Genomic DNA, 27,320 nt, shown 5'->3' with positions numbered 1-27,320 from the left:
ACTTGGTAAGCGGTGTAAGTATATGGTCTTTAACATCCATGGCATACTATGTCCATATCGGTCTATAGTTATATATAGCCCTCAGATAAATCGATGTCCAATCACACAAAAATTGGTCCATATCGGTTCAAAATAGTATATAGCCCCCATGTAAAGCGACCCCCATATTTTAATTCTGGCTCTCTAATTACCGCGCAAATGTCCATATCGGTTCGTAATTATTTGTAGACTGACTATCTTAAAATTTAGAAGACGATATTAAGAAGTTTTAAGATACCTTGCCATCGGTAAGTATTACCACAACCCAAGTAATTCGATTGTGGATGACAGTCTTTCGTAGAAATTTCTACGCAATCCATGGTGGAGGGTACATAAGATCCGGCCTGGCCGAACTTACGGCCATACATACTTGTTATTCTCTAATCCCGAAATAAAAAAGACAAGCCTCGTATGGTGTGTATCGATTCATATTTGGAATAGCATCAATAGAGACCAATCTCCCGAATTTACTTCCTACACATCTAGAAACCGTAGATTTTATCCGAAATTGTAGTTGCCTGAAATTTAAAGCAGATGCCTGAAATTGGAGATCTAGAGGTATTTAATGACAACAAATAAGTCCGATGAATCCCCCGATTTGACTTCTTGGGCTTCTATAAACGGCAATTTTTATTCGATTTTCCTGAAATTGGAAATTTAGAGGTCCATCCAAAAAATGTCCCTAAAAATTGTCATTTAATTGAAAAGAAGTGGAATTTTTGGCTCAATACCAAAATCCTTAAGGATTCCTTAAGGTCAAAATCTTTGGATCCAAGTTAACTTTGTTTTGAGTGCAGTCTCCATATACAGAAAGTTTAAATTTAGCTTCGGGAAGCGTGTCATTTGTACCGATCTTCTTTGACCAGGAAATTTGACACTATTTCCCGCCTACCTGAGATTCGAATAATTCCGTAAATATGGAACTCTAGTTGAAATTAATTGGAATATTAATAACATTGAACTTCATCTATTGTCATTGAAACATTTGATGATCGAACAGAGGTTTCGCCGAATTCGCACCACCGATTTGGCCAACATTAAGTTCCAAATAATAAAAAAATCACCATAGAACGAAATTACAAAAATTTCCCTTTTTGAGCACTTTTACAAATCTGTTTCATAGTGTAATGCAAGCATTCACTTACATACAATTGCAATCATCCCAGTTCATTTACAACAGTTATATGGCTTATAATTGTTTAGCACTAAGTGCACCATAAGAATTGTAATTATGTCGTTGTAAATGAAATTATAGCACTTCGTCTGGTGATTTAACTGATTCTGCAAGTCTTTCGCAAGGGAGAGCTTAAGCAGAACATTATTCAAGGGAGACCAAATACAAAGAATTGTTAAACATAATATTATTCCAACCAAGAGTACTACGAAACAATCTTAACTAATTACGTTAGCCATTGTAGAATTAATGCTACAACAATGTCTTTTTGCAAAACTAAAAAAAAGTTATGACTTTTTAATACATAGTGGGAAAAGACACAGAAATATTTCCACCTTCTTTGCCTTTGAGACCAGTAAATGATTTTTTTTATAATATTTTTTAATTTATGCATTGACATAAAGAACCCCACATTAAATCCACACTCATATGCCACACAAATCGCTTTGGACAAACACCTTCTCCAATTCTATTGCATACAAGTTTACTTTTTTCAGCATTTGCTATATTCTAGAATTGCAATCGCTGTATGGTTGATTACGCGGGCAGCAATTCTTTTTGTCCGGCTGTCTTTGTCTTTCCTTCATTTTGCAAATGCATTACGAATTTTATGTTCAAGCATTCAAAGTGTCGCCTATAAAACGACAAATGGAAATTCCAACAGCCCACACCTAAATCCTTAATGATGAAAACAATAAAATATGAAACGCTCAGAGACTCGTAAAGTACGTATAATAATAATAATAATAATCAAATTCTTTTACACGTGCAAATATACAGGGTGGAATAATAGGTAGAAATTATTGGCTTCATGTATAGGCAGCTGCTATACTGCACGGAAAAACGAAATTATCATGATTGGATGACATTTTTAGATCTAATTATTCATTCATTGATTTTGAGTTAATAAACAAAAATATATGCTGACTTGCTACATAATCCTTTCATCCCAAGCGAAATTTTAGACAAACACAAATCCTTTATTACATTGAAAAAAAGCATGGTCGGTTCTAAAGATTTTGTCTTTAAAATAATGATTTTTGTATTGATTCCGGGCCAAAGAAGTGGAGAATTCAAGTAAGGATTCACTTAAGATCCAATGCTCTTTTAAATTTGATTTTCGCGTACTTGATACTGGGAAATAAATTCAGACTCGACTTCAAGTACAAATTATTATACGACTCAAGTAAAAATCACATTAAATATAAAAAAAGCTCAATCACCTTAAATATAATAAAGCTCAAAAAGGGTATGTCCTTTTTTTGTACGTTTTTGTGCTCTGTAGCAAAGATGCAAAAAGTCAACAAACTTAATTTTTCATTATTTTGAAAAATTTTCAGAATATTTAAAGCCAAGCTGACCTTAGTAAAACCCAGTTTTAAGTTAAGTTAAATCACATATTTATAATGAAACAAGTAAAGAAAGTCTAAAGTCGGGCGGGGCCGACTATATTATACCCTGCACCACTTTGTAAATCCACATTTTCGATAGTATATCAAATCCGAAGTGCATGGTATGGTATTAAATGATCGACGAATAAAAGTGCGTGAAATTGCTAATATCATGGGTATCTCAAATGATCGAGTCCATTTAATTTTGCATGAAGAACTACAGATGAAAAAGCTTTCTGCAAGATGGGTGCCGCATTTGTTAACAGTCGATCAAAAATGAAGAGTGAAGAATGAACATTTCTCAAGCTTGTTTTGATCGTTTTAAGCGAAATAAAATGGATTTTAAGCGTCGTTTCATAACTGTTGAAGAGACATGGATCCACCACTATTCTCCAGAGACAAAAGAACAATCCAAACAAGTATATACGGCCATAAGTTCGGCCCGGCCGAAGCTTATGTACCCTCCACCATGGATTGCGTAGAAATTTCTACTGAAGCCGATGGCAAGGTATCTTAAAACTTCCTAACACCGTAATATATACCACATAGTCCATATTTTGACAAAATTTTCTATAGAAATAAAATTTTGACAAAATTTTCTATAGAAATACAATTTTGACAAAACTTTCTATAGAAATAAAATTTTGACAACATTTTCTATAGAAATAAAATTTTGACAACATTTTCTATAGAAATAACATTTTGACCATGTTTTCTATAAAAATAAAATTTTGGTAGATTATTTTTGGCTCGAGTGGCAACCATGATTATGAACAGATATGGACCAATTTTTGTGTGATTGGGGATCGGCTATATATAACTATAAACCGATATGGATCAATTTTGGCATGGTTATTAGCGGCCTTATACTAACACCACGTTGCAAATTTCAACCGGATCGGATGAATTTTGCTCCTCCAAGAGGCTCCGGAGATCAAATCTTGGGAACGGTTATATGGGGGCTATATATAATTATGGACCGATATGGACCAATTCTTGCATGGTTATTAGAGACCATACACTAACACCATGTACCAAATTTCAGCCGGATCGGATGAAATTTGCTTCTCTTTGAGGCTCCGCAAGCCAAATCTGGGGATCGGTTTATATGGGGGTTATATATAATTATGGACCGATGTGGACCAATTTTTGCATGATTGTTAGAGACCATATACCAACATCATGTACCAAATTTCAGCCGGATCGGATGAAATTTTCTTCTCTTTGAGGCTCCGCAAGCCAAATCTGGGGATCGGTTTATATGGGGGCTATATATAATTATGGACCGATGTGGACCAATTTTTGCATGTTTATTAGAGACCATATACTAACACTACGTACCAAATTTCAGCCGGATCGGATGAAATTTGCTTCTCTTGGAGGCTCCGCAAGCCAAATTTTGGGGTCCGTTTATATTGGGGCTATACGTAAAAGTGGACCGATATGGCCCATTTGCAATACCATCCGACCTACATCAAAAGCAACTATTTGTGCCAAGTTTCAAGTCGATGGCTTGTTTCGTTCGGAAGTTAGCGTGATTTCCAAAGACGGACATGCTCAGATCGACTCAGAATTTCACCACAATCCAGAATATATATACTTTATGGGGTCTTAGAGCAATATTTCGATATGTTACGAACGGAATGACAAAGTTAATATACCCCCATCCTATGGTGGAGGGTATAAAAATGAAATACCATCCTAATGTTCTAGCTCTAAATTACTGAGTTACCAAAAATTTTGTTAACCTCTCACCATATTGATCCAATATAAAATGTTATGGTCAACTTTCTTTATCATATCCTATCGAAGCCCCATTTACTAATCTACTAACAAGAATTAGTTTTTTTTTATTTTAAAGTCAAATTAAGTTACATTTTTATACATTTCATTATTATACATTTCAGTGTACAATTGAGAGTTCTGATATCAAGTATAATGGTTTGAGTAATTTAACATAGAATAATTATAATTATGTATAAGAATTTATAGGTAAAATCTATCACTTAGATTCAAGAATATGATTAGCAAAATTAATGTTAAGATAATATTTGCGTTGAGGTTGAAATTGTGCGGATTGCCTGTGAAAGAATATATATAAGAGCGCATCACAAGATATATAGTTAACAAAAAATGGAGCACCGCTTTCCACATTTCCAATTTCCAATTTCTAGAGTTTTTTTAAATTTTTCTAAAAGTGGGGCAAAAGTCCTCTTCCTCAACCAGATGATTAAAAATAACAAATTGAATATTTCAATCAATCTGAGTTATGAGTATTTATTTGTGACAAAGTTCCATCATCTTTTGGTTCACTTCGTACTCTTAAGCATGTCTCTCAAATGAACGATTCTCATAAAAAAATATAAGAGCGATTATACGATAATGTTAAAAATGTGTTATGACTGTCTTTAAATTTAGAAATAAAAATAAAAATATGGTTGTAAATTTTTATGTATATTTTTTATAAGTAATGATTTCAAATGCCTCGTCTTTAAAGGGCTGCGAAGGCAGACTAGCAATAATCATTATTTAGAACCAATTGCAATATATATTACCATCTTTTCGTACACGCAAAGAAAAAAAACGTTTGGAAAACGTGTACCGAAAACGTTTTTCTTTTGTTAGAGTTTTTTGAATTGCTTCGAAAAGTATATACTTTTATCACCAAAAAAAATCGTTTGTTACAAAATTTTTATTTTTTCAATAAAAAAAGTTATTTTTGAAACAACAACACAGCCCATTTCGTTTATATCAAACACTGTTCTTTTCTGACTTTAGGTCTTTAATAAGACACATTTTACAGTTCATAGTAAAAATTTAATATAGTAGAATGTAATGTTGAACATTTTTTCGGAATCTTCCGACCATATCTGGAATATATATATATAAAAAAAAACTTTGGTCGAAGCAGGGATTGAACCCACGACCCTTGACATGCAAGTCCGACGTAGCAACCACTGCTCCACGGTGCCAAACTAAATGTATTTTTCTGTTAAATAAACTTTGTTTAATTGGCTCGTGGGCGCCGCAAGCTATGCTATATTAATATAACTTATATGGATAATTAGCTATTGATGACAATAACAGCTACGTAGCTCAGTGGATAGTGTGCTGCCTTACAAATTGCATGGTCCGCGGTTCGATTCTCAGTCCAGGCGAAAGGTAAAAAAAATTTTAAAAATTTATAAAATTGTATAATTTCTTCTACATTGTTTGTATTACAGAAAAATGTGCTAAGAACTAAAAAACTTCGTGGAAGTGAGAAAGATGTGAGGGAAAATGCAATTAGCCAGAAAAAAAATTTTTTGAGTTAGTCTTTATGAAATTGCTTTCACATCCTGGAAAAGAATAAACGTTTATCACAAAAACTATATACTTTTCTTCCAAATACACTTCCTTTCAAAGAAAAGCAAATGAGAAACGAACTTTGTTTGTCTAAAATTTCGTTTGGGAGGAAAGAATTATTTTTTTGCGTGTATTAAAATGTAATGCACCCATCAATTAGGAACTCTATTGTATCACATTGTGATAAATTTCGTTTGTCAAAACTCGGGCGGATTTACCATACACGTTATTAATTTTCAAAAATTCTTTACTCTGTTAAGTGAGCATTGAAAATTTCTATAAATAATTTTAATGTTCAACAATATCAAATTTAAAAAAAACCGCAAAATCCTAATAACAAAATATCGATTCCAAGACATATTGTATTAACATTTCATGCGAAATGCATTTCAACATTACTCAATTGAGATTATTCATCAAACATATATTTTCTATGAATCATCAAAGTGATTTGAATTGAAAAGTTGGTAGCAGATCACTGACAAAATAGGAAATTAAATTTCCGTCACGTACATTTAAAGTGTACGACTATTAAAATACACAAAGGAAATAAAACAAGTTATGAGAATAAAAATGTTTTATGTAAATCACTATAATAAAATACGAATAACTTTTGTATTGAAGATTGAATAGTTTTCGTAAAAAATACATTATATTAAAACCAGAAATAAAAAATTTTTTGCTTTTTTAGTGTTTCCGTCTTTTATATCATACACAAAAGATTTAGCATAAAAATTTATGATTGAAGGATAATAGGGATATTACGCCCTAAGTTCAGTCAGAAGGTGCAGAGTGTTTAAGCCACCGTGGTGCAGTGGTCAACATGTACGTCTTGCATGCAAAGGATCATGGGTTCAATCCCATCTTCGATGGTGGAGTATCCTCTCCCAGCAATGGTAGTGACATTTCTGAATGTTTCAAAGCTTCTCTAAGTGATTTCACTGTAATGAGAAACGCCGTTTGGACTCTGTTACAAAGGGAGGAGCCTTGTCGATGAGCTAAACATAGATTCGGGCAGCACTCATCAATAACACTAGTTTACACTGAAAATGAAAATTTGATGAGAGTTGATTTTTATACCCTCCACCCTAGGATAAGGGGTATATTAACTTTGTCATTCCATTTGTAACACATCGAAATATTGCTCTAAGACCCCATTAAGTATATATATTCTGAGTCGTGGTGAAATTCTGAGTCGATCTAAGCATGTCCGTCCGTCCGTCAGTTGAAACCACGCTAACTGCCGAACGAAACAAGCTATCGACATGAAACTTGGCATAAGTAGTTGTTATTGATGTAGGTCGGATGGTATTGCAAATGGGCCATATCGGACCACTTTTACGTATAGACCCCATATAAACCGATCCCCAAATTTGGCTTGCGGAGCTTCTTAGAGAAGCAAATTTCATCCGATCCGGTTGAAACTTGGCACGCACCAAGTATATGGTCTGTAATAACCATGCAAAAATATGTCCATATCGGTCCATAATTATATATAGCCCCCATATAAACCAATCCCCAGATTTGACCTCTGGAGCCTCTTGGAGAAGCAAAATTTATCCGATCCGCCTGAAATTTTGTACGTGGTGTTAGTATATGGTCTCTAACAACCATGCAAAAATATGTCCTTATCGGTCCATAATTATATATAGCCCCCATATAAACCGATCCCCAGATTTGAACTCCGGAGGCTCTTAGTGGAGCAAAATTCATCCGATCCGGTTTAAATTTCGTAAGTCGTGTAAGTTAGGGTCCGTAACAACCATAGGTCCATATCGGTCCATAATTATATATAGCCCCCATATAAACCGATCCCCATATTTGACCCCTGGAACCCCTTGGAGGAGCAAAATTCATCCGATCCGGTTGAAATTTGGTAAGTGGTGTTAGTATAATGTATCTAACAACCAAGCAAAATTTGGTCAATATCGGTCCATAATTATATATGGCCCCCATACAAACCTATCCCCAGGTTTGACCCCTGGAGCCCCTTGGAGGAGCAAAATTTATCCGATCCGGTTGAAATTTGGTACGTGGTGTTAGTATAATGTCTCTAACAACCATGCAGAAATTGGTCCATATCGGTCCATAATTATATATAGTCCCCATTCAAACCGATCCCCAAATTTGACCTCCACAACCTCTTTGAGGAGCAAAATTCATCCGATTCGGTTGAAATTTGGTACATTACGCTAGTATATGGTCGCTAACAACCATGCCAAAATTGGCTCTAGTTATATATAGCCGATCCGCAATCACACAAAAATTGGTCCATATCGGTTCATATTCATGGTAGCCACTCGAGCCAAAAATAATCTACCAAAATGTTATATCTATAGAAATTTTTGTCAAACTTTTATTACTATAGAAAATTTTCTCAAAATTTTATTTCTATAGAAAATGTTGTCAAAATTTAATTTCTATGGAGAATTTTGTCAAAATTTTATTTATATAGAAAATTTTGTCAAAATTTTATTTCTATAGAAAACTTTGTCAAAATTTTATTTCTATAGAAAATTTTGTCAAAATTTTATTTCTATAGAAAATGTTGTCAAAATTTTATTTCTATAAAAAATTTTATTTCTATAGGAAATTTTGTCAAAATTTTATTTCTGTAGTAAATGTTTGTCAAAATTTTATTTTCATAGAAAATTTTGTCAAAATTTTATTTTCATAGAAAATATTGTCAAAATTTTATTTCTGTAGGAAATTTCGTCAAAATTTTATTCTATAGAAAATGTTGTCAAAATTTTATTTCTATAGGAAATTTTGTCAAAATTTTATTCTATAGAAAATTTTGTCAAAATTTTATTCTATAGAAAATCTTGTCAAAATTTTATTTCTATAGAAAATTTTGTCAAAATTTTATTTCTATGGAAATTTTGTCAAAATTTTATTTCTATAGAAAATTTTGTCAAAATTTTGTTTAATATATACCCCGTATGGACTTACTTACAATTTAGAAAACGGTGTTAAGAAGTTTTAAGATACCTTGCCATCGGCAAGTGTTACCACAACCCAAGTAATTCGATTGTGGATGACAGACTTTAGTAGAAGTTTCTACGCAATCCATGGTGGAGGGTACAGAAGATTCGGCCTGGCCGAACTTACGGCCGTATATACTTGTTCTTATGTATTTTGATCCGCTGAATTCGAAAAAAATGTTTAAAAAATCTTTTATGGAACAGTTTTTGAGATATCCCGTTATTTTTAGTTTTTCGCTATTTTGTCACTAAAAAAATTATATCACGAATTAGAAATGTCCGACTATATATCTTTGTTGACGAACAATCGTGTATAATTTAATCTGTGATAAGTTAAGTGGTTCAAAAATATCGATGCATAAAGAGCAAATTTTCAAAAAAAAACATGTTTAACATTGACACTTTTACGCCGGAAAAATACAAACCGTTAAAAAAAAAAAACATTTTTTTCATATAGATGATACTCTAACGTAAGTAATAAGACCAACTAGAAGAAAAACGACCGAAAAATGACAAAGTTATAAGCAATTGAGTGAACAAATCCGATGTCAAATCATACAAATATGAGCAACTCACCCACAAAAAAAGGTATTTTTGTGTGGCCGAGTGGGAGATCCATGGTTGAAACTTGCAGTGTGATTACAACAAACAGATATACGGACATCGTTACACCGTCTTAGAATTTTTACCTGATCATAAACTTATACACTTTACACAGACGAAAATCGACATTTCCATGTGTTACAAACCATGCTAGGTTGGTGGCTATAAAAAATGTTGTCGACAATACTTGGGAAAGACATACTTTTCGGACAAATATTGAACTTGTCAAACCACTTACGGTAAATTGACGTATCTCAATTTATTTCCCTTTACTTCATTCCACTTGAGAACAATTAATACAGATACAATTTTCTGATTCAATCAAAAAGTTAAGTGATCAAATTAATTTTGTAATTGAAATTTCTTAAATTACGAAAATGATAGTATCAATAATAGAATTTAATTTTTATTAATTTTCAATCAACAAACAATCTGATCGGAAAATAAAATCAATTTTTTGTTGATTTTTGGACAACATTTTTAACTTTCCAAACACCATAAAAAACTGGCAATGATAGGCTAATAAATAACCCATGATGTCATTCCATGTACTAGAGTACGCTATGTGTACTTCGTACAAACTGTCTCGAATGAGCATCACTATGATAAATGTATACGTTGTTTAGTTCACCTTCACCACTCTTCTCAAAAAAAAAAAAACCAACTAATTGATTCAGTTAACAAGTACATTCGAATTAGAACTTTTTTATTCGTTCTTCGACTACAGTAATATGTTTTTCTTCAATTTCAACCAAATTTTTAATTAGAAATATTTTGGTTATATTTTCTCTGTCAACATAATCCCGAGTCTCTGAAACTGTATTTTGTATATATCATATATTCATTAATCATCATTCCATCGTCAACAAAATCATAGTATCGTAAAGTTTTAAAAAACGTTACACCAACTTCTGGAAAACTCTGAAAATTGTCTCTTAGAGTTTATATGAGGACAGTTATGCAACTACAGTGATTTTCTAGTTGCAACACAAGTTATTTTAGGGTTGGGTTAGCCTTTGACGAACAGTGGATGAATGAAAATTTGCCATAGTCATGGCCAGTACCGGTATATTTTGCTCTATTGTATACATATTTCCATAAAATTGGATGGGAACATGTCAACATGTTTGCATATGAAAAATCTAGAATTGTCTCTATAACGACAACATTTTGTATTCCAATTCTGTAGTTCATGTCACATCAAAAGGATTGGCAAAGTTTACGAATACAATTCCATCAAATCAAATGTATGTACTATAACTTACCTTTCCATCGAGAGTAGCTTCTTCGGGTAAACCATTGGTTGTATAATTTCCACTATCTCCATGCTGGACATAATTCGATTGTGCTGTTACATAAACAACTTGCACAGAACTTATGACTAGGAGGGCCATTATGGCCTTCATTTTTATCGAGAATTCCTTCATGGTTATTGTCGTTGCTGCTCGTTTCTATTATTCTATTGTATATACTATTGGGTCGGCGGGTATCACTTATAACAAAAAAGTGAATATTTCGATATTGTTTCTATGTAGGTATTACTGGGTCGTTGATATAATTCGGGAATTCTTGATATAAATGGAAATTTAGGGCAGGATTTTGGGTTGCTTAGACATCTGAAAGAGAATGAACAAAAAAAAATATATTAATTTATATAATTATTAAAAAAATTGTTTTATAATAATTATTACAGGTATTGATTTTATGAGGCACTATATATTTAAAGTTATGAAAATAAAGAAATCGCTGGGTTATACCCCAGGTTTGGTATTCCGTATGCAATGCATCGAAATGTTGGTCCCTGACCCCATAAATTATATATATTATTGGTCGGAGTGAAAGTCAGAGTCGATGTTCGTCCGTCTGTCTGTTGAAACTTTAGACTCTAACTTTCGCACATAATATACTATCAGCCCATAATTATATACACTAAAAAAATGAACTCTCTATTTCACTAAAGCCAATTTAACTTTATTTTAGTTCATGGAATTATTATGTTTGGAGAAATTTAGCTTAACTCTAATAATTTTTTTTTGTACTTTAGTTAAATAAATTAAAAGACGAGAAAAAATTATACACAAATTAAGCATAAATATATATCCCACAAAATAGTTCATTATTTCTTTAAATTTCTTAATTTTACTACAAATGCGTCCATCATGATCTTCCTATATCACTAAAGGTATTCTTGCAATTTTGTACTTCAATTCTTTCCATCAAACTACAAAATTTTCTTTAACAAGTGAAAAAAATTATTTATATCTAAAAAGGTTTCTTGAATTTGTCGAAAAATATTTACTTATTTTTGTGATATGGGCATCACGCCAACGTTTGTAATACTGTTTAGTTAAAATTTTCTAAAAATATTCAAAAATTTCTAAAATCAACCAAAAGTTTTCTGCATGGAGGGTTCACTGTTTTTTCAGTGTATAGACTCCTATGTATTAATCGATACCCGCTCTCTAGAATGATGATGGGGATGTCCGTCTGTCTGTCAAGCTACTGTCTTCAATATGATCCTATCGTTGCAATTTGGCACAGACACGTCCTCTATCTGCAGACATATCAAATGGGCTATATCGGTTTTAATATAGGCCCCATATAAACCGAGAGGTACTATCTGTCCATAAATAGGTGCGCCGAATATGGTTTGTATCGGTCCATATTTTGGTAGAGCCCACATTTGGCTTGTTGACATTCCAGACACCGATCCTATTTAGCTGAAATTGAAAATGCAGAGGTACTTTCAATACATAATTAGTTACTGCGATTATACATCATAATCGGTCCATGTTTTGGTATATCCCCTATAGAGATCGATCTTTCGATTCGACTTCTAGAAATCGCAATTTTTATCCTTTGATGTAAAATTCTAAATCTATAGGTATTCAAAGTCCACCGTGCGGAATAACATATGGTGTGTATCGGTTCAGTTTTACAAAATCATCAACATAGACCGATATCCCGAGTTGACGTCTTTGTCTTCTCGAAATCGCAATTTTTAACTAAATTGCTTCAAATTTAAACGCCAGAGATATTTCAGCACCACAAACAGGTGCCATCAAATTTTTGTGGTTAGATGAAAACAATGCTTTTTTTTTCTTCGAAAGAAATGCTTTATTTATTTAATAATATTGCAAGTATTTTTCAGTACTTGCAATATTATATATAATGATCTCTCCTATAAGCGACAATTTTTTGGGTATCCCCTGAAAATTTTTCTATAGAAATTTTATTTCTATAGAAAATTTTGTCAAAATTTTATTTCTATGGAAAATTTTGTCAAAATTTTATTTCCATGGAAAATTTTGTCAAAATTTTATTTCTACAGAAAATTTTGTCAAAATTTTATTTCTATAGAAAATTTTGTCAAAATTTTATTTCTCTCGAAACAATTTTTTAAAAATTTTATTTCTATAAAAAAATTTGTTAATTTTTTTTTCTATAGAAAATTTTGTCAAAATTTTATTTCTGTAGAAAATTTTGTCAACATTTTATTTCTGTAGAAAATTTTGTCAAAATTTTATTTCTATAGAAAAATTTATCAAAATTTTATTTCTATGGAAAATTTTATCAAAATTTTATTTCTATAGAAAATTTTGTCAAAATTTTATTCCTATAGAAAAATTTTATTTCTATAGAATATTTCGTAAAAATTTTATTTCTGTAGAAAATTTTGTCAAAATTTTATTTCTATAGAAAATTCTGTCAAAATTTTATTTCTATAAAAAAATTTGTCAACATTTTATTTCTATAGAAAATTTTGCCAAACTTTTATTTCTATAGAAAATTTTATCAAAATTTTATTTTATTGAAAATTTATTTCTATAAAAAATTTTATCAAAATTTTATTTTATTGAAAATTTATTTCTATAGAAAATATTGTTAAAATTTTATTTCTATATAAACTGTTTGTCAAAATTTTATTTCTATAGAAAATTTTATCAACATTTTATTTCTATTGAAAATTTTATCAAAATTTTATTTCTATAGAAAATTTTGTCAAAATTGTATTTCTATAGAAAATTTTGTCAAAATTTTATTTCTATAGCAAATTTTTGTAAAAATTTTATTTCTATAGAAAATTTTGTTAAAATTTTATTTCTGTAGAAGATTTTGTCAACATTTTATTTCTGCAGAAAATTTTGTCAAAATTTTATATCTATAGCAAAATTTTATTTCTATAGAATATATCGTCAACATTTTATTTGTGTAGAAAATTTTGTCAAATTTTTATTTCTATAGAAGAGTCTGTCAAAATTTTATTTCATTAAAAAATTTTGTCAACATTTTATTTCTATAGAAAATTTTGCCAAATTTTTATTTCTATAGAAAATTTTATCAAAATTTTATTTCTATTGAAAATTTTATCAAATTTTTATTTCTATAGAAAATTTTGTCAAAATTGTATTTCTATAGAAAATTTTGTCAAAATTTTATTTCTATAGAAAATTTTATCAAAATTGTGTTTCTATAGAAACTTTTTGTAAAAATTTTATATCTATAGAAAATTTTGTTTAATTTTATTTTTTAGAAAATTTTGTCTAATTTTATTTTTGTAGAACATTTTGTCAATGCTTTTTCTATAGAAAAATGTGTTAAAATTTTTCTACAGAAAAATATTATTTCTACAGATAATTTAGTCAAAATTTTATTTCTATAGAAAAATTTTATTTCTATAGAATATTTCGTCAAAATTTGATTTCTGTAGAAAATTTTGTTAACATTTTATTTCTATAGAAAATTCTGTCAAAATTTTATTTCTATAAAAAATTTTGTCAACATTTTATTTCTATAGAAAATTTTGCCGAATTTTTCTATCTATAGAAAATGTTATCATCATTTTATTTCTATAAAAACTTTTTGTAAAAATTTTATTTCTATAGAAAATTTTGTTTAATTTTTTTTAGAACATTTTGTCTAATTTTATTTTTATAGAACATTTTGTCAATGCTTTTTCTATAGAAAAATGTGTTAAAAATTTTCTACAGAAAAATATTATTTCTATAGATAATTTAGCCAAAATTTTATTTCTATAGAAAAATTGTATTTCTATAGAATATTTCGTCAAAATTTGATTTCTGTAGAAAATTTTGTCAAAATTTTATTTCTATAAAAAATGTTGTAAACATTTTATTTTTATAGAAAATTTTGCCAAATTTTTATTTCTATTGAAAATTTTTTAACAATTTTATTTCTATTGAAAATTTTATCAAAATTTTATTTCTATAGAAAATTTTGTTAAAATTTTTTTTCTATAGAAAATTTTGCCAAATTTTTATTTCTATAGAAAATTTTATCATCATTTTACAAACTTTTTGTAAAAATTTTATTTCTATAGAAAATTTTGTTTAATTTTTTTTTAGAACATTTTGTCTAATTTTATTTTTAAGGAACATTTTGTCAATGCTTTTTCTATAGAAAAATGTGTTAAAAATTTTCTACAGAAAAATATTATTTCTACAGATAATTTAGTCAAAATTTTATTTCTATAGAAAAATTTTATTTCTATAGAATATTTCGTCAAAATTTGATTTCTGTAGAAAATTTTGTTAACATTTTATTTCTATAGAAAATTCTGTCAAAATTTTATTTCTATAAAAAATTTTGTCAACATTTTATTTCTATAGAAAATTTTGCCGAATTTTTCTTTCTATAGAAAATGTTATCATCATTTTATTTCTATAAAAACTTTTTGTAAAAATTTTATTTCTATAGAAAATTTTGTTTAATTTTTTTTAGAACATTTTGTCTAATTTTATTTTTATAGAACATTTTGTCAATGCTTTTTCTATAGAAAAATGTGTTAAAAATTTTCTACAGAAAAATATTATTTCTATAGATAATTTAGCCAAAATTTTATTTCTATAGAAAAATTGTATTTCTATAGAATATTTCGTCAAAATTTGATTTCTGTAGAAAATTTTGTCAAAATTTTATTTCTATAAAAAATGTTGTAAACATTTTATTTTTATAGAAAATTTCGCCAAATTTTTATTTCTATTGAAAATTTTTTAACAATTTTATTTCTATTGAAAATTTTATCAAAATTTTATTTCTATAGAAAATTTTGTTAAAATTTTTTTTCTATAGAAAATTTTGCCAAATTTTTATTTCTATAGAAAATTTTATCATCATTTTAAAAACTTTTTGTAAAAATTTTATTTCTATAGAAAATTTTGTTTAATTTTTTTTTAGAACATTTTGTCTAATTTTATTTTTATGGAACATTTTGTCAATGCTTTGTCTATAGAAAAATGTGTTAAAATTTTTCTACAGAAAAATATTATTTCTATAGATAATTTAGCCAAAATTTTATTTCTATAGAAAAATTGTATTTCTATAGAATATTTCGTCAAAATTTGATTTCTGTAGAAAATGTTGTCAAAATTTTATTTCTATAAAAAATTCTGTCAAAATTTTATTTCTTGTTGTTGTTTTTTATTTCAGCTTAAAACCATACATTGACTAAACTACAAGAGTAGCTTAACCAACAGAGGAAAAGAATGTTTGTCAAATTTATTTGGGCAAAGCCCTATAGACTGCAAGATGGTTGGATGGACGCACGTTTCGGAATTACCACATTCCTCATCAGCATCCTCTACTTGCAGCAAAACTATCAACCAATTATCAGAATAAATTCAGGCAGTTTATTAAACCCAACAAAAACCACACTTGAACCCTCCGAAAAAAGGTTTTACATTGATAGCCGGCTTATGCCGAAATAAATTCGAAACAAACATATCTCTTTTCCTATGCCACTGTCAAATCATCGATTTGAATTCACATGGCTGGGTTTATTTTGAGCGTGCCTCCTCTTCTTTTTCCATTTGTTTTGTTTTGTTATTGTTGGTTTTGTTCTTTAAGCATTGTTGTTGTTTTTTATTTCAGCTTAAAACCATACATTGACTAAACTACAAGAGTAGCTTAACCAACAGAGGAAAAGAATGTTTGTCAAATTTATTTGGGCAAAGCCCTATAGACTGCAAGATGGTTGGATGGACGCACGTTTCGGAATTACCACATTCCTCATCAGCATCCTCTACTTGCAGCAAAACTATCAACCAATTATCAGAATAAATTCAGGCAGTTTATTAAACCCAACAAAAACCACACTTGAACCCTCCGAAAAAAGGTTTTACATTGATAGCCGGCTTATGCCGAAATAAATTCGAAACAAACATATCTCTTTTCCTATGCCACTGTCAAATCATCGATTTGAATTCACATGGCTGGGTTTATTTTGAGCGTGTCTCCTCTTCTTTTTCCATTTGTTTTGTTTTGTTATTGTTGGTTTTGTTCTTTAAGCATTGTTGTTGTTTTTTATTTCAGCTTAAAACCATACATTGACTAAACTACAAGAGTAGCTTAACCAACAGAGGAAAAGAATGTTTGTCAAATTTATTTGGGCAAAGCCCTATAGACTGCAAGATGGTTGGATGGACGCACGTTTCGGAATTACCACATTCCTCATCAGCATCCTCTACTTGCAGCAAAACTATCAACCAATTATCAGAATAAATTCAGGCAGTTTATTAAACCCAACAAAAACCACACTTGAACCCTCCGAAACAAGGTTTTACATTGATAGCCGGCTTATGCCGAAATAAATTCGAAACAAACATATCTCTTTTCCTATGCCACTGTCAAATCATCGATTTGAATTCACATGGCTGGGTTTATTTTGAGCGTGCCTCCTCTTCTTTTTCCATTTGTTTTGTTTTGTTATTGTTGGTTTTGTTCTTTAAGCATTGTTGTTGTTTTTTATTTCAGCTTAAAACCATACATTGACTAAACTACAAGAGTAGCTTAACCAACAGAGGAAAAGAATGTTTGTCAAATTTATTTGGGCAAAGCCCTATAGACTGCAAGATGGTTGGATGGACGCACGTTTCGGAATTACCACATTCCTCATCAGCATCCTCTACTTGCAGCAAAACTATCAACCAATTATCAGAATAAATTCAGGCAGTTTATTAAACCCAACAAAAACCACACTTGAATCCTCCGAAAAAAGGTTTGACATTGATAGCCGGCTTATGCCGAAATAAATTCGAAACAAACATATCTCTTTTCCTATGCCACTGTCAAATCATCGATTTGAATTCACATGGCTGGGTTTATTTTGAGCGTGCCTCCTCTTCTTTTTCCATTTGTTTTGTTTTGTTATTGTTGGTTTTGTTCTTTAAGCATTGTTGTTGTTTTTTATTTCAGCTTAAAACCATACATTGACTAAACTACAAGAGTAGCTTAACCAACAGAGGAAAATTTTATTTCTATAAAAAATTCTGTCAAAATTTTATTTCTATAAAAAATGTTGTAAACATTTTATTTTTATAGAAAATTTTGCCAAATTTTTATTTCTATAGAAAATTTTTTAACAATTTTATTTCTATTGAAAATTTTATCAAAATTTTATTTCTATAAAAAATTCTGTCAAAATTTTATTTTTATAGAAAATTTTGTCTATTTTATAGAAAATTTTTCTAATTTTATTTGTATAGAAAATTTTAATTTTTTGTCTGTAGAAAAATTGTATTTCTATAGATTTTTTTTTAATTTTTATTTCTATAGAAAATTTAAGTGCCTCTTAATTGGAGAGGAATAATTTGCAAAATCTACCAAAACATCAAGAATTCTACCAATTTTACAAACAGTAAAAAATCTACCATTGCTGGTAGATTTCTACCAATTTTGGCAACCGTGCATCATACTTCTTGAAATTCTGTATATTTTCAAGCTTCCCGTTACTACGAAGTGTTCTGAATAGAAACTATTATCATTGATTCATGGTGGTGGATACTTAATATTTGGCTCGACCAAACTTACGATTCTTTGTTTTATTTAAAATAGAATAGAATGTTAAGAAATTTTAAAATATCGTACAATTGGTTAGAGTTACCAAAACCCAAGTAAAGGTATACAAATATAGAGATAATACCAAATGCTGCACAAAGTGCTATACGAATAAATAGACAATTAAAATTCCATACTCTTTTTGAGTGAAAACAGGAATTTAAGATTTCCCATCGATTCATTTCATGCAATATTTTATACAAAATAATTTTTTTTGCCACTTTACTAAAGGCCTGAGAAAACAAAATTTGTTTAGTAAACCCAAGTCCATTCACTATCATACTTTTAGTATGTGCGAGCACAATCAAAAGTGACCATAGATAGAGTCAAATGTTTTTTTTTTTTTGTGATCATATTTTTTTTTTTTTTTTGTAAATTTCAAGTTGTCATTTTTCCTTGGAGGTTTTTATTAAAAATACACAGCTGCATTTTTTCGGCATTTCCAAAGCTACAGTTACCTTAACAGAAACAGCTGCACAATTTTTGCTCCTTCCATGTGGACGGTCCATAAGATTTTTTCCTCCAGTCTTTCTTTTTTTCTGCTGCTACGTGACATGTTTTATTTTCAACAAGGTTGGAGATTGGGGATTGGCTTAAAGTCAGTCAGCATGCGAGGAGACCCAACAAACTCACCGTTGCTGGTACAGAGATAGACATTATGGCTAACAGCAAACGCCAAAGCTATGTAGATAAATTGCCTCAATTTTCTAGCAATATTAGACAGATAGAAGAAACAATGGACATTACCTCCAACAATATCTGTTGAGCGGTGTATGATAGGATTATTACAAAGGAGCTGTATATTAAAGAAATATTACAAAAAACTCTAAGAAAATTTTACTGATTTTCGGTAAAATACTGATCCGATACATCATTGCCTTATGCCAATATCAGATTTGAATATTGGAACCACATTAGTATAACCAAATTTGTGAAGAGAAGGAATATGATTACCTCAAGCATGTTTCAAGAGCCGAATGTTATTATGAACGGGGACCATGGAATATGTTTGTTGCAAAAGTGTTGCTATAACTTCGGAGAAAATAATGTGGTCGCGACAAACATGTTACACGTTCCTCATCCAAACATAATATTTTGCTCTTTATATGTGATCAAGGTGTCAACATGAGTATGATCACCAACAGCTTGAGGTGATCATACTCCTTCTCTGCATGTAGAAAAGTCCATTGGAGGCCTCTACACCCATAGAAAAAATCATGAACGGCGGGCATGTTTCAAACCGTTCCGTTCATGAAGGTGAATCAATACACACACATGGTGTCAAACGAAGAACATACGGTGTCAATATGACAACGATGTTTAGCATGCCCGCCTTGCATACACAAGGTCGTGGTTTCCATTCCTGCTTCGACCGAACACCAAAAAGTTTTTCAGCGGTGGATTATCCCACCTCAGTAGTACTGTGACATTTCTGAGGGTTTCAAAGCTTCTCTAAGTGGTTTCACTGCAATGTGGAACGCCGTTCGGACTCGGCTATAAAAAGGAGGTCCCTTGTCATAGAGCTTAACATGGAATCGGGCAGCACTCAGTTCACCAATGTGGTATCACAATGGACTGAATAGTCTAAGTGAGCTTGATACATCGGGCTGCCACCTAACCTAACCTAACCTAATATGACAACGATAAAATGACACCATACGTTGTGACAAAAACAACCCATGTTCATGATTTTAAAACGTTATGGTTACGAATTTATGAAAAAAGGAATATTCCGCATACGTGTTAACAGTCGCTTTAAGTACGTCTAACGAATATATCAAGACTTTTCATGACCAAAGAAAAACGAAAGCCGTTCATGAAACCGTGAAATCCCGTGAACGAAATTATGAAAATTCCGTGAATGTTTCCGTTTCATTTGGTTACCATCCGTTCACGATTTGGGAACGTTATTTTTCTATGAGTGTAGGGTCCTAAATGATATGACCCAACACATACAATGTAGTTGGTATGTATTACAAAACAACTTCACGTTGCTACCACTTCTAAACGGCCAATATGGACCAAACGGACGCATATAGTATGACTTCCTGTGCCATATGTCAGATTGCTGTTATTTCTAAACCGCTCGTCTGAGAGCGTCATAAGCTTAGAAAAGCATTTTGATCTATTTCATTCAGAAATAAAGTTATTCGTGATGAAATTCAAGCATAATAGTGTAATAGCTTTATATTTGGATGGAAATGCACAATTGGCTATGGTTAGAGCCCTTCAGCATTTAAATATTAATATATATTTTGTTTCTTGTACCACTGGCATTGTTGCACCGCGTCCAAAAAGTGGAAGATAAAAACACGAGAAACGATGATGAAGTTCTAAAAAGAGCAAGGAAGTTGCTTCGCTTGTACGAATCGAGTTTTCTCCGCTGGTCCATTCCAAATTGAGAAGTTTGTGATGAAATACAATAATAGAGGTTACTTGTAAATAGGTCAGCTGAAAATTTGTACCTTCGATTGGCCATCAGAACTCGAACGCCGCGGATGTTAATGGTAACGGCCGATAGTCGCTCCCCGCTCATATTTAACAGGTTGGCTGATAAGTCCCCGGTCTGACACATAGATGGCGTCGTTAGTATTAAATGCATATCATTTTTATATAGTACCAACTTTCAAATGATTCGTGTCAAAATTTGACGTCTGTTAGTCAATTAGTTTGTGAGATAGAGCGTCTTTTGTGAAGCAACTTTTGTTATTGTGAAAAAATGGAAAAAAAGGAATTTCGTGTTTTGATAAAATACTGTTTTCTGAAGGGAAAAAATTCGGTGGAAGCAAAAACTTGGCTTGATAATGAGTTTCCGGACTCTGCCCTAGGGAAATCAACAATAATTGATTGGTATGCAAAATTCAAGCGTGGTGAAATGAGCAACTTTTGTTATTGTGAAAAAATGAAAAAAAGGAATTTCGTGTTTTGATAAAATACTGTTTCCTGAAGGGAAAAAATACGACGGAAGCAAAAACTTGGCTTGATAATGAGTTTCCGGACTCTGCCCCAGGGAAATCAACAATAATTGATTGGTATGCAAAATTCAAGCGTGGTGCAATGAGCACGGAGGACGGTGAACGCAGTGGACGCCCGAAAGAGGTGGTTACCGACGAAAACATCAAAAAAAATCCACAAAATGATTTTGAATGACAGTAAAATTAAGTTGATCGAGATAGCAGAGGCCTTACAGATATCAAAGGAACGTGTTGGTCATATCATTCATCAATATTTGGATATGCGGAAGCTCTGTGCAAAATGGGTGCCGCGCGAGCTCACATTTGACCAAAAACAACAACGTGTTGATGATTCTGGGCGGTGTTTGCAGCTGTTAACTCGTAATACACCCTAGTTTTTCCGTCGATATGTGACAATGGATGAAACATGGCTCCATCACTACACTCCTGAGTCCAATCGACAGTCGGCTGAGTGGACAGCGACCGGTGAACCGTCTCCGAAGCGTGGAAAGACTCAAAAGTGGCCTCTGTTTTTTGAGATGCGCATGGAACAATTTTTATCGATTATCTTGAGAAGGGAAAAACTATCAACAGTGACTATTATATGGCGTTATTGGAGCGTTTGAAGGTCGAAATCGCGGCAAAACGGCCCCATTTGAAGAAGAAAAAAAGTGTTGTTCCACCAAGACAACGCACCGTGCAACATGTCATTGAGGACGATGGCAAAAATTCATGAATTGGGCTTCGAATTGCTTACCCACCCACCGTATTCTCCAGATCTGGCCGCCAGCGACTTTTTCTTGTTCTCAGACCTCAAAAGGATGCTCGCAGGGAAAAAATTTGGCTGCAATGAAGAGGTGATCGCCGAAACTGAGGCCTATTTTGAGGCAAAACCGAAGGAGTACTACCAAAATGGTATCAAAAAATTGGAAGGTCGTTATAATCGTTGTATCGCTCTTGAAGGGAACTATGTTGAATAATAAAAACGAATTTTGAAAAAAAAAAACAAGTGTATACGGCCGTAAGTTCGGCCAGGCCGAATCTTATGTACCCTCCACCATGGATTGCGTAGAAACTTCTACGAAAGACTGTCATCCACAATTGAAATACTTGGGTTGTGGTATCTTAAAACTTCTTAACATCGTTTTCTAAATTGTGAGTTAGTCCATACGTGGTATATATTAGACAAAAAAGTTATGTATAGCTAAGTTTACAAATAATTACGAATCGATATGGACTTTTTGCACGGTACGTAGAGAGCCAGAATTGAAATATGGGGGTCGCTTATATGGGGGCTATATACAATTATGAACTTGATATGGATCAATTTTTGTGTGATTGGAAATCGCTTTAGCTGAGGGATATATATAACTATAGACCGATAGGCATGGTTGTTAACGACCATATACTAGCACAATGTACCAAATTTCAACTGACTCGGATGAAATTTGCTCCTCCAAGAGGCTCCAAAACCAAATCTCGGGATCGGTTTATATGGGGCAATATATGATTATGGACTGATATGGACAACTTTTGGCATGGTTGTTAAATATCATATACGATCACTACGTACCAAATTTCAAGCAGATCGGATGAATTTTGCTTCTCCTAACGGCACCGGAGGTCAAATCTGGGGATCGGTTTATATGGGAGCTATATATAATTATGGGCTGATAGGAACCAATTCCTGCATGGTTGTTGGATACCATATACTAACATCACGTACCAAATTTCAACCGAATAGGAAGAATTTTGCTCTTCCAAGGGGCTCTGGAGGTCAAATCTGGGGATCGGTTTATATGGGGGCTATATATAATTATGGATCGATGTGGACCAATTTTTGCGTGGTTGTTCGAGACACTATGTACCAAATTTCAGCCGGATCGTATGAAATTTGCTTCTCTTAGAGGCCTTGCAAGCCAAATCGGGGGATCGGTTTATATGGGGGCTATATATAATTATGTACCGATGTCAACCAATTTTTGCATGGTTGTTAGAGACCATATACTAACACTATGTACCAAATTTCAGCCGGATCGTATGAAATTTGCTTCTCTTAGAGGCCTTGCAAGCCAAATCGGGGGATCGGTTTATATGGGGGCTATATATAATTATGAACCGATGTGGACCAATTTTTGCATGGTTGTTAGAGACCGTATACTGACACCATGTACCAAATTTCAGCCGGATCGGATGAAATTTGCTTCTCTAGAGGCATCGCAAGCCAAATTTGGGGGTCCGTTTATATGGGGGCTATACGTAAAAGTGGACCGATATGGCCCATTTGCAATACCATCCGACCTACATCAATAACAACTCAGCCAACCTGTTATCGACCGCAGGCCATGGACATTCCACCAGAAATCAACACTATCGCACTCACAATGCGTTAACCCACATGACTGCAAAATCTCCTATTTCCTATCCGTTGGACTTTTACGCCTGGGTAATTTTGGAGAGTAAGGTTGGTATTAAAAAATACCAGAGTGTCGATCATTTCAAAACGGCGTTTCGACGCGAATGGGCTAAAATACCGCAAAGTCGCTTTTGTGGTTTGTTTTTCCAATTTGACAAAGAGGCCAGCTGAAATTGTACACCTTCAATTGACCACCAAAACTCAAGCGCCGCCGATGGTAATGGAGGTAACGCCGTACCGGACGGTGATCGCTCTCCGCTCGTATTAATCGACCGTTAGGTTAGGTTAGGTTATTTGGCAGCCCGATGTATCAGGCTCACTTAGACTATTCAGTCCATTGTGATACCACAGTGGTGAACTTCTCTCTTATCACTGAGTGCTGCCCGATTCCATGTTAACCTCAATGACAAGGGACCTCCTTTTTATAGCCGAGTCCGAACGGCGTTCCACATTCCAGTGAAACCACTTAGAGAAGCTTTGAAACCCTCAGAAATGTCACCAGCATTACTGAGGTGGGATAATCCACCGCTGAAAAACCTTTTGGTGTTCGGTCGTAGCAGGAATCGAACCCACGACCTTGTGTATGCAAGGCGGGCATGCTAACCATTGCACCACGGTGGCTCCCATTAATCGACCGTGGGATCAAGGTCTAGAAACGATCAAGGGATCAAGGTCATCCAAGGCCTAGAAACGAAGTTTCTCGATCCCTTTCTCAGGATTTCAATCCGTTGGACTTTTGGGCATGTATCATTTTGGAGAGTAAGGTTAGCATTGAAAAATACCAGATGTCAATCATCTCAAAACAGCGTTTCCCGGGAATATGTCAAAATACAGCGAAGCCACTCTAGTGATGCCTTTATCGGCCATATTTCGTGCAAAGATAGCCAATTTGAAAAAAATCTTAAGTGATACTAAAATTTTATATTTTTGCTTCTGAACAATAAAATTCAAATAGCATAACATATACGGTCTAAAGTTCATCCAGACCGAATCTTATGTACCTTCCATCATGGATTGTTTAGACAGTTATAATACAGACTGTCATCCACATGGGTTATGGTAACATTTGCCGATGGCAACTTAACTTAAAACTTCTTAACATTGTTTTCTAAATTGTACGCTAGTCCATATGGATCAAATACCTGAAAGCCATTTTATTTTTGATCAGTTTGGAAAAAGGAATTTTTAAAAATTTTATGAACCAATTTCCAGAAGGTAATTTCAAATTTGTTCCTTCAAAAGACTGCGAAAGTCAAATCCGGGGATGTGTTTATATGGGGGTATATATAATTATGACCGGTATGAACCTGTTAGAGATCAAATGCTAACATCACGTACTCAATATCAATCGGATCGGATGAAATGTGCTCATACATTTTTCTCCGGAAATTAAATTTTGAGAAAATTTTGTATAGAAATAAATTATTTGAGAAAATTTTCTGTAGAAATAAAATTTTGATTAAATTTTCTACAAAGTCAATATTGAATCAATATCTTTAAAAATTTTATTATTTTCGTTTTAGGTCATACTATCAAAGTCCATTGTCGGTAAGTTCTTCCTTTTCAATGTGTTATAATACTATGGTGGAGGGTATCGAAAAACAAAATTACCGTTGTTGCATTACATCTCAGCTAATCTGTAGTATATTATTAAAAAAACAACTTCCAAAAATATGTTTCATTATCTGAAAATATTACAAATATGCGTCCCAGCCATAGTCTCCAATGAATTTAAAATGGGTTCATCATAGAACGAAATTTGAGAATTGTCGCATAATTCCTTCAGAAATCGGACTTTGGAAATTATTTTTATAAAAGAGAATAAAATTCTTTTTCATCTTTGTTTCAACATCAGTTTCTTTATTTAAATTTAAAATAAAAAACAAAACACAATAATAAGTGCCGGGTCTGAAGAAACAACAAATGACATTTGTTCTAAAAGTTCGTTTCCCAGAAGAGAAATTAATTTTTTACGTGTATACGAGCTAGAGTTATCATGGGATTTTTTGCAATCTTTCAATTGTTAAGATTCAGACTGATTCTTTTAAAAAATCTAGTACCTATGGTATAACCTGCCGGCAAATGTTTATGTCGCAATGTGATGACATAGCAGATAGAATGGGTTTCCGTTCCTCAAGCAACTTGGCCACAATGGCAGCACAACGTTACAATTTCATTAGATTAAGTTTTGCACATAAACAACAACAACAACAGCAGAAACAACACCACAATAATACAACAACATTAAAGATAAAACTAGAACAATTCGCTTTTATTTTCCAAATAACAAACTAGCTCCCAAATCTCTTTGCCCCCACAAGTCGTGCCCTCAAGCTAACACATATTCTAAGCCATCGATAGGCCAATAAGCCAGAACAGATGGACAGGCAGGCCGCAAAGCCAAATGACCAAATGGTCAACTTCGGGGACAAACGTCAATGAAGTCTATTTGCAATGGGCCCCCAATACAGATAGAATCTGTGAAGCGGAACCATCGTCGTTGAGTGTTTAAAAACTCATTCAAGTGTTAAGAACCAACATTTGATGGAAATTGATGATGATTTGTGTTGTGTCCCCATCCATAGTGTAGATGGGAGAAAACTGCAAAGTTGTCAATGTGATGAGAGGGACATGGATTGGGGATAGTTACTCTAATGCCGCCGCAAAAATCCAAATAATTATTTCCATCAAGATCTGACGAAAAAAATGCCACTAAGATTGTGCCATTTCATGGATGTCTCTACTTTTCGCTTGCTTGGCTTTGGCAAAGAGAAGTGAAAAAAAAACTTCTATAGTAGCCAGTAGTTAGATGAAGAGGTTGCTTGGTGGTGGTTCTTAGTTTCTTTTTCTGTTCTTCAATTAAATTGACATAATTTAGTTTTTGTTGCTGATTCCAGCTTTGGTTCTTCTGTTGCTGTTGTCTGCTACATCTCTTCACAACTCTTCTCGAAAGACAGACACACTTTCATTGATGAATCTTTTTTCTAATGTGACCAGTAATTCTGGTTACTTGTTTTTCTTCAATTGGTCAAGGGGGAAAGTAAAAGCTCCACCAAGAATGCCATTTGTCGACAAAACTTTCAGATTTATTAACATTTCACAACGGGAATCATAGAATGTTGTTTATCTAGTACGTGATAATATGAATAGATTGAGTTCGTGTTTATTGGAAATTGAAATTGAGTTTAAAACCGTTTGATTTTAGATAATATTTAATAAATATCTTTACTTTGTTTTGTCAAAAACTGGGAGTGATTGTGAGGATTGTGACGATCTTACGATGGTCGTCTGTTTCTCTGGCTCCTTGTATGTTGCCATCACTCTACAGCCTAATGAATGAAGCTATTGTACTGAAATGAATGAATGAAGCTATTGTACTGAAATTTAACACATACCAATTAGAGGTGTGCATGTGAGTAATAGTTTACTCACGCACACTCACGACTGAAAAATCATACTCACGCACACTCATGCACTATATTTTTTGGTAGGACTCACGCACACTCACGAAAAGAAAATTTGTACTCACGCACACTCCCGCACGAAAACGTCGTGACT

The 27,320-nt window shown here is 32.5% G+C and overlaps 1 protein-coding gene across 2 annotated transcripts in view; it reads right to left on the bottom strand.

Moving 5' to 3' along the window:
• pot (zona pellucida domain protein papillote) overlaps positions 1 to 27,320 on the bottom strand; it is a 232,659-nt gene that overhangs the window by 28,695 nt on the left and 176,644 nt on the right. For both annotated transcript variants that reach the window (XM_075298581.1, XM_075298582.1), the window contains exon 3: positions 10,802 to 11,152. In XM_075298581.1, coding sequence (XP_075154696.1) covers positions 10,802 to 10,963 — 162 coding nt within the window. In that variant the 5' untranslated portion in view covers positions 10,964 to 11,152. The remainder of the gene's footprint in view (positions 1 to 10,801; positions 11,153 to 27,320) is intronic.

Source organism: Haematobia irritans, chromosome 3 (assembly GCF_050003625.1).
Source record: "Haematobia irritans isolate KBUSLIRL chromosome 3, ASM5000362v1, whole genome shotgun sequence".
NCBI classification, from domain to species: Eukaryota; Metazoa; Arthropoda; class Insecta; order Diptera; family Muscidae; genus Haematobia; species Haematobia irritans.
The sequence above is the reverse complement of the archived record's forward strand: the minus strand, read 5'-3'. Positions and strand labels throughout refer to the sequence as shown.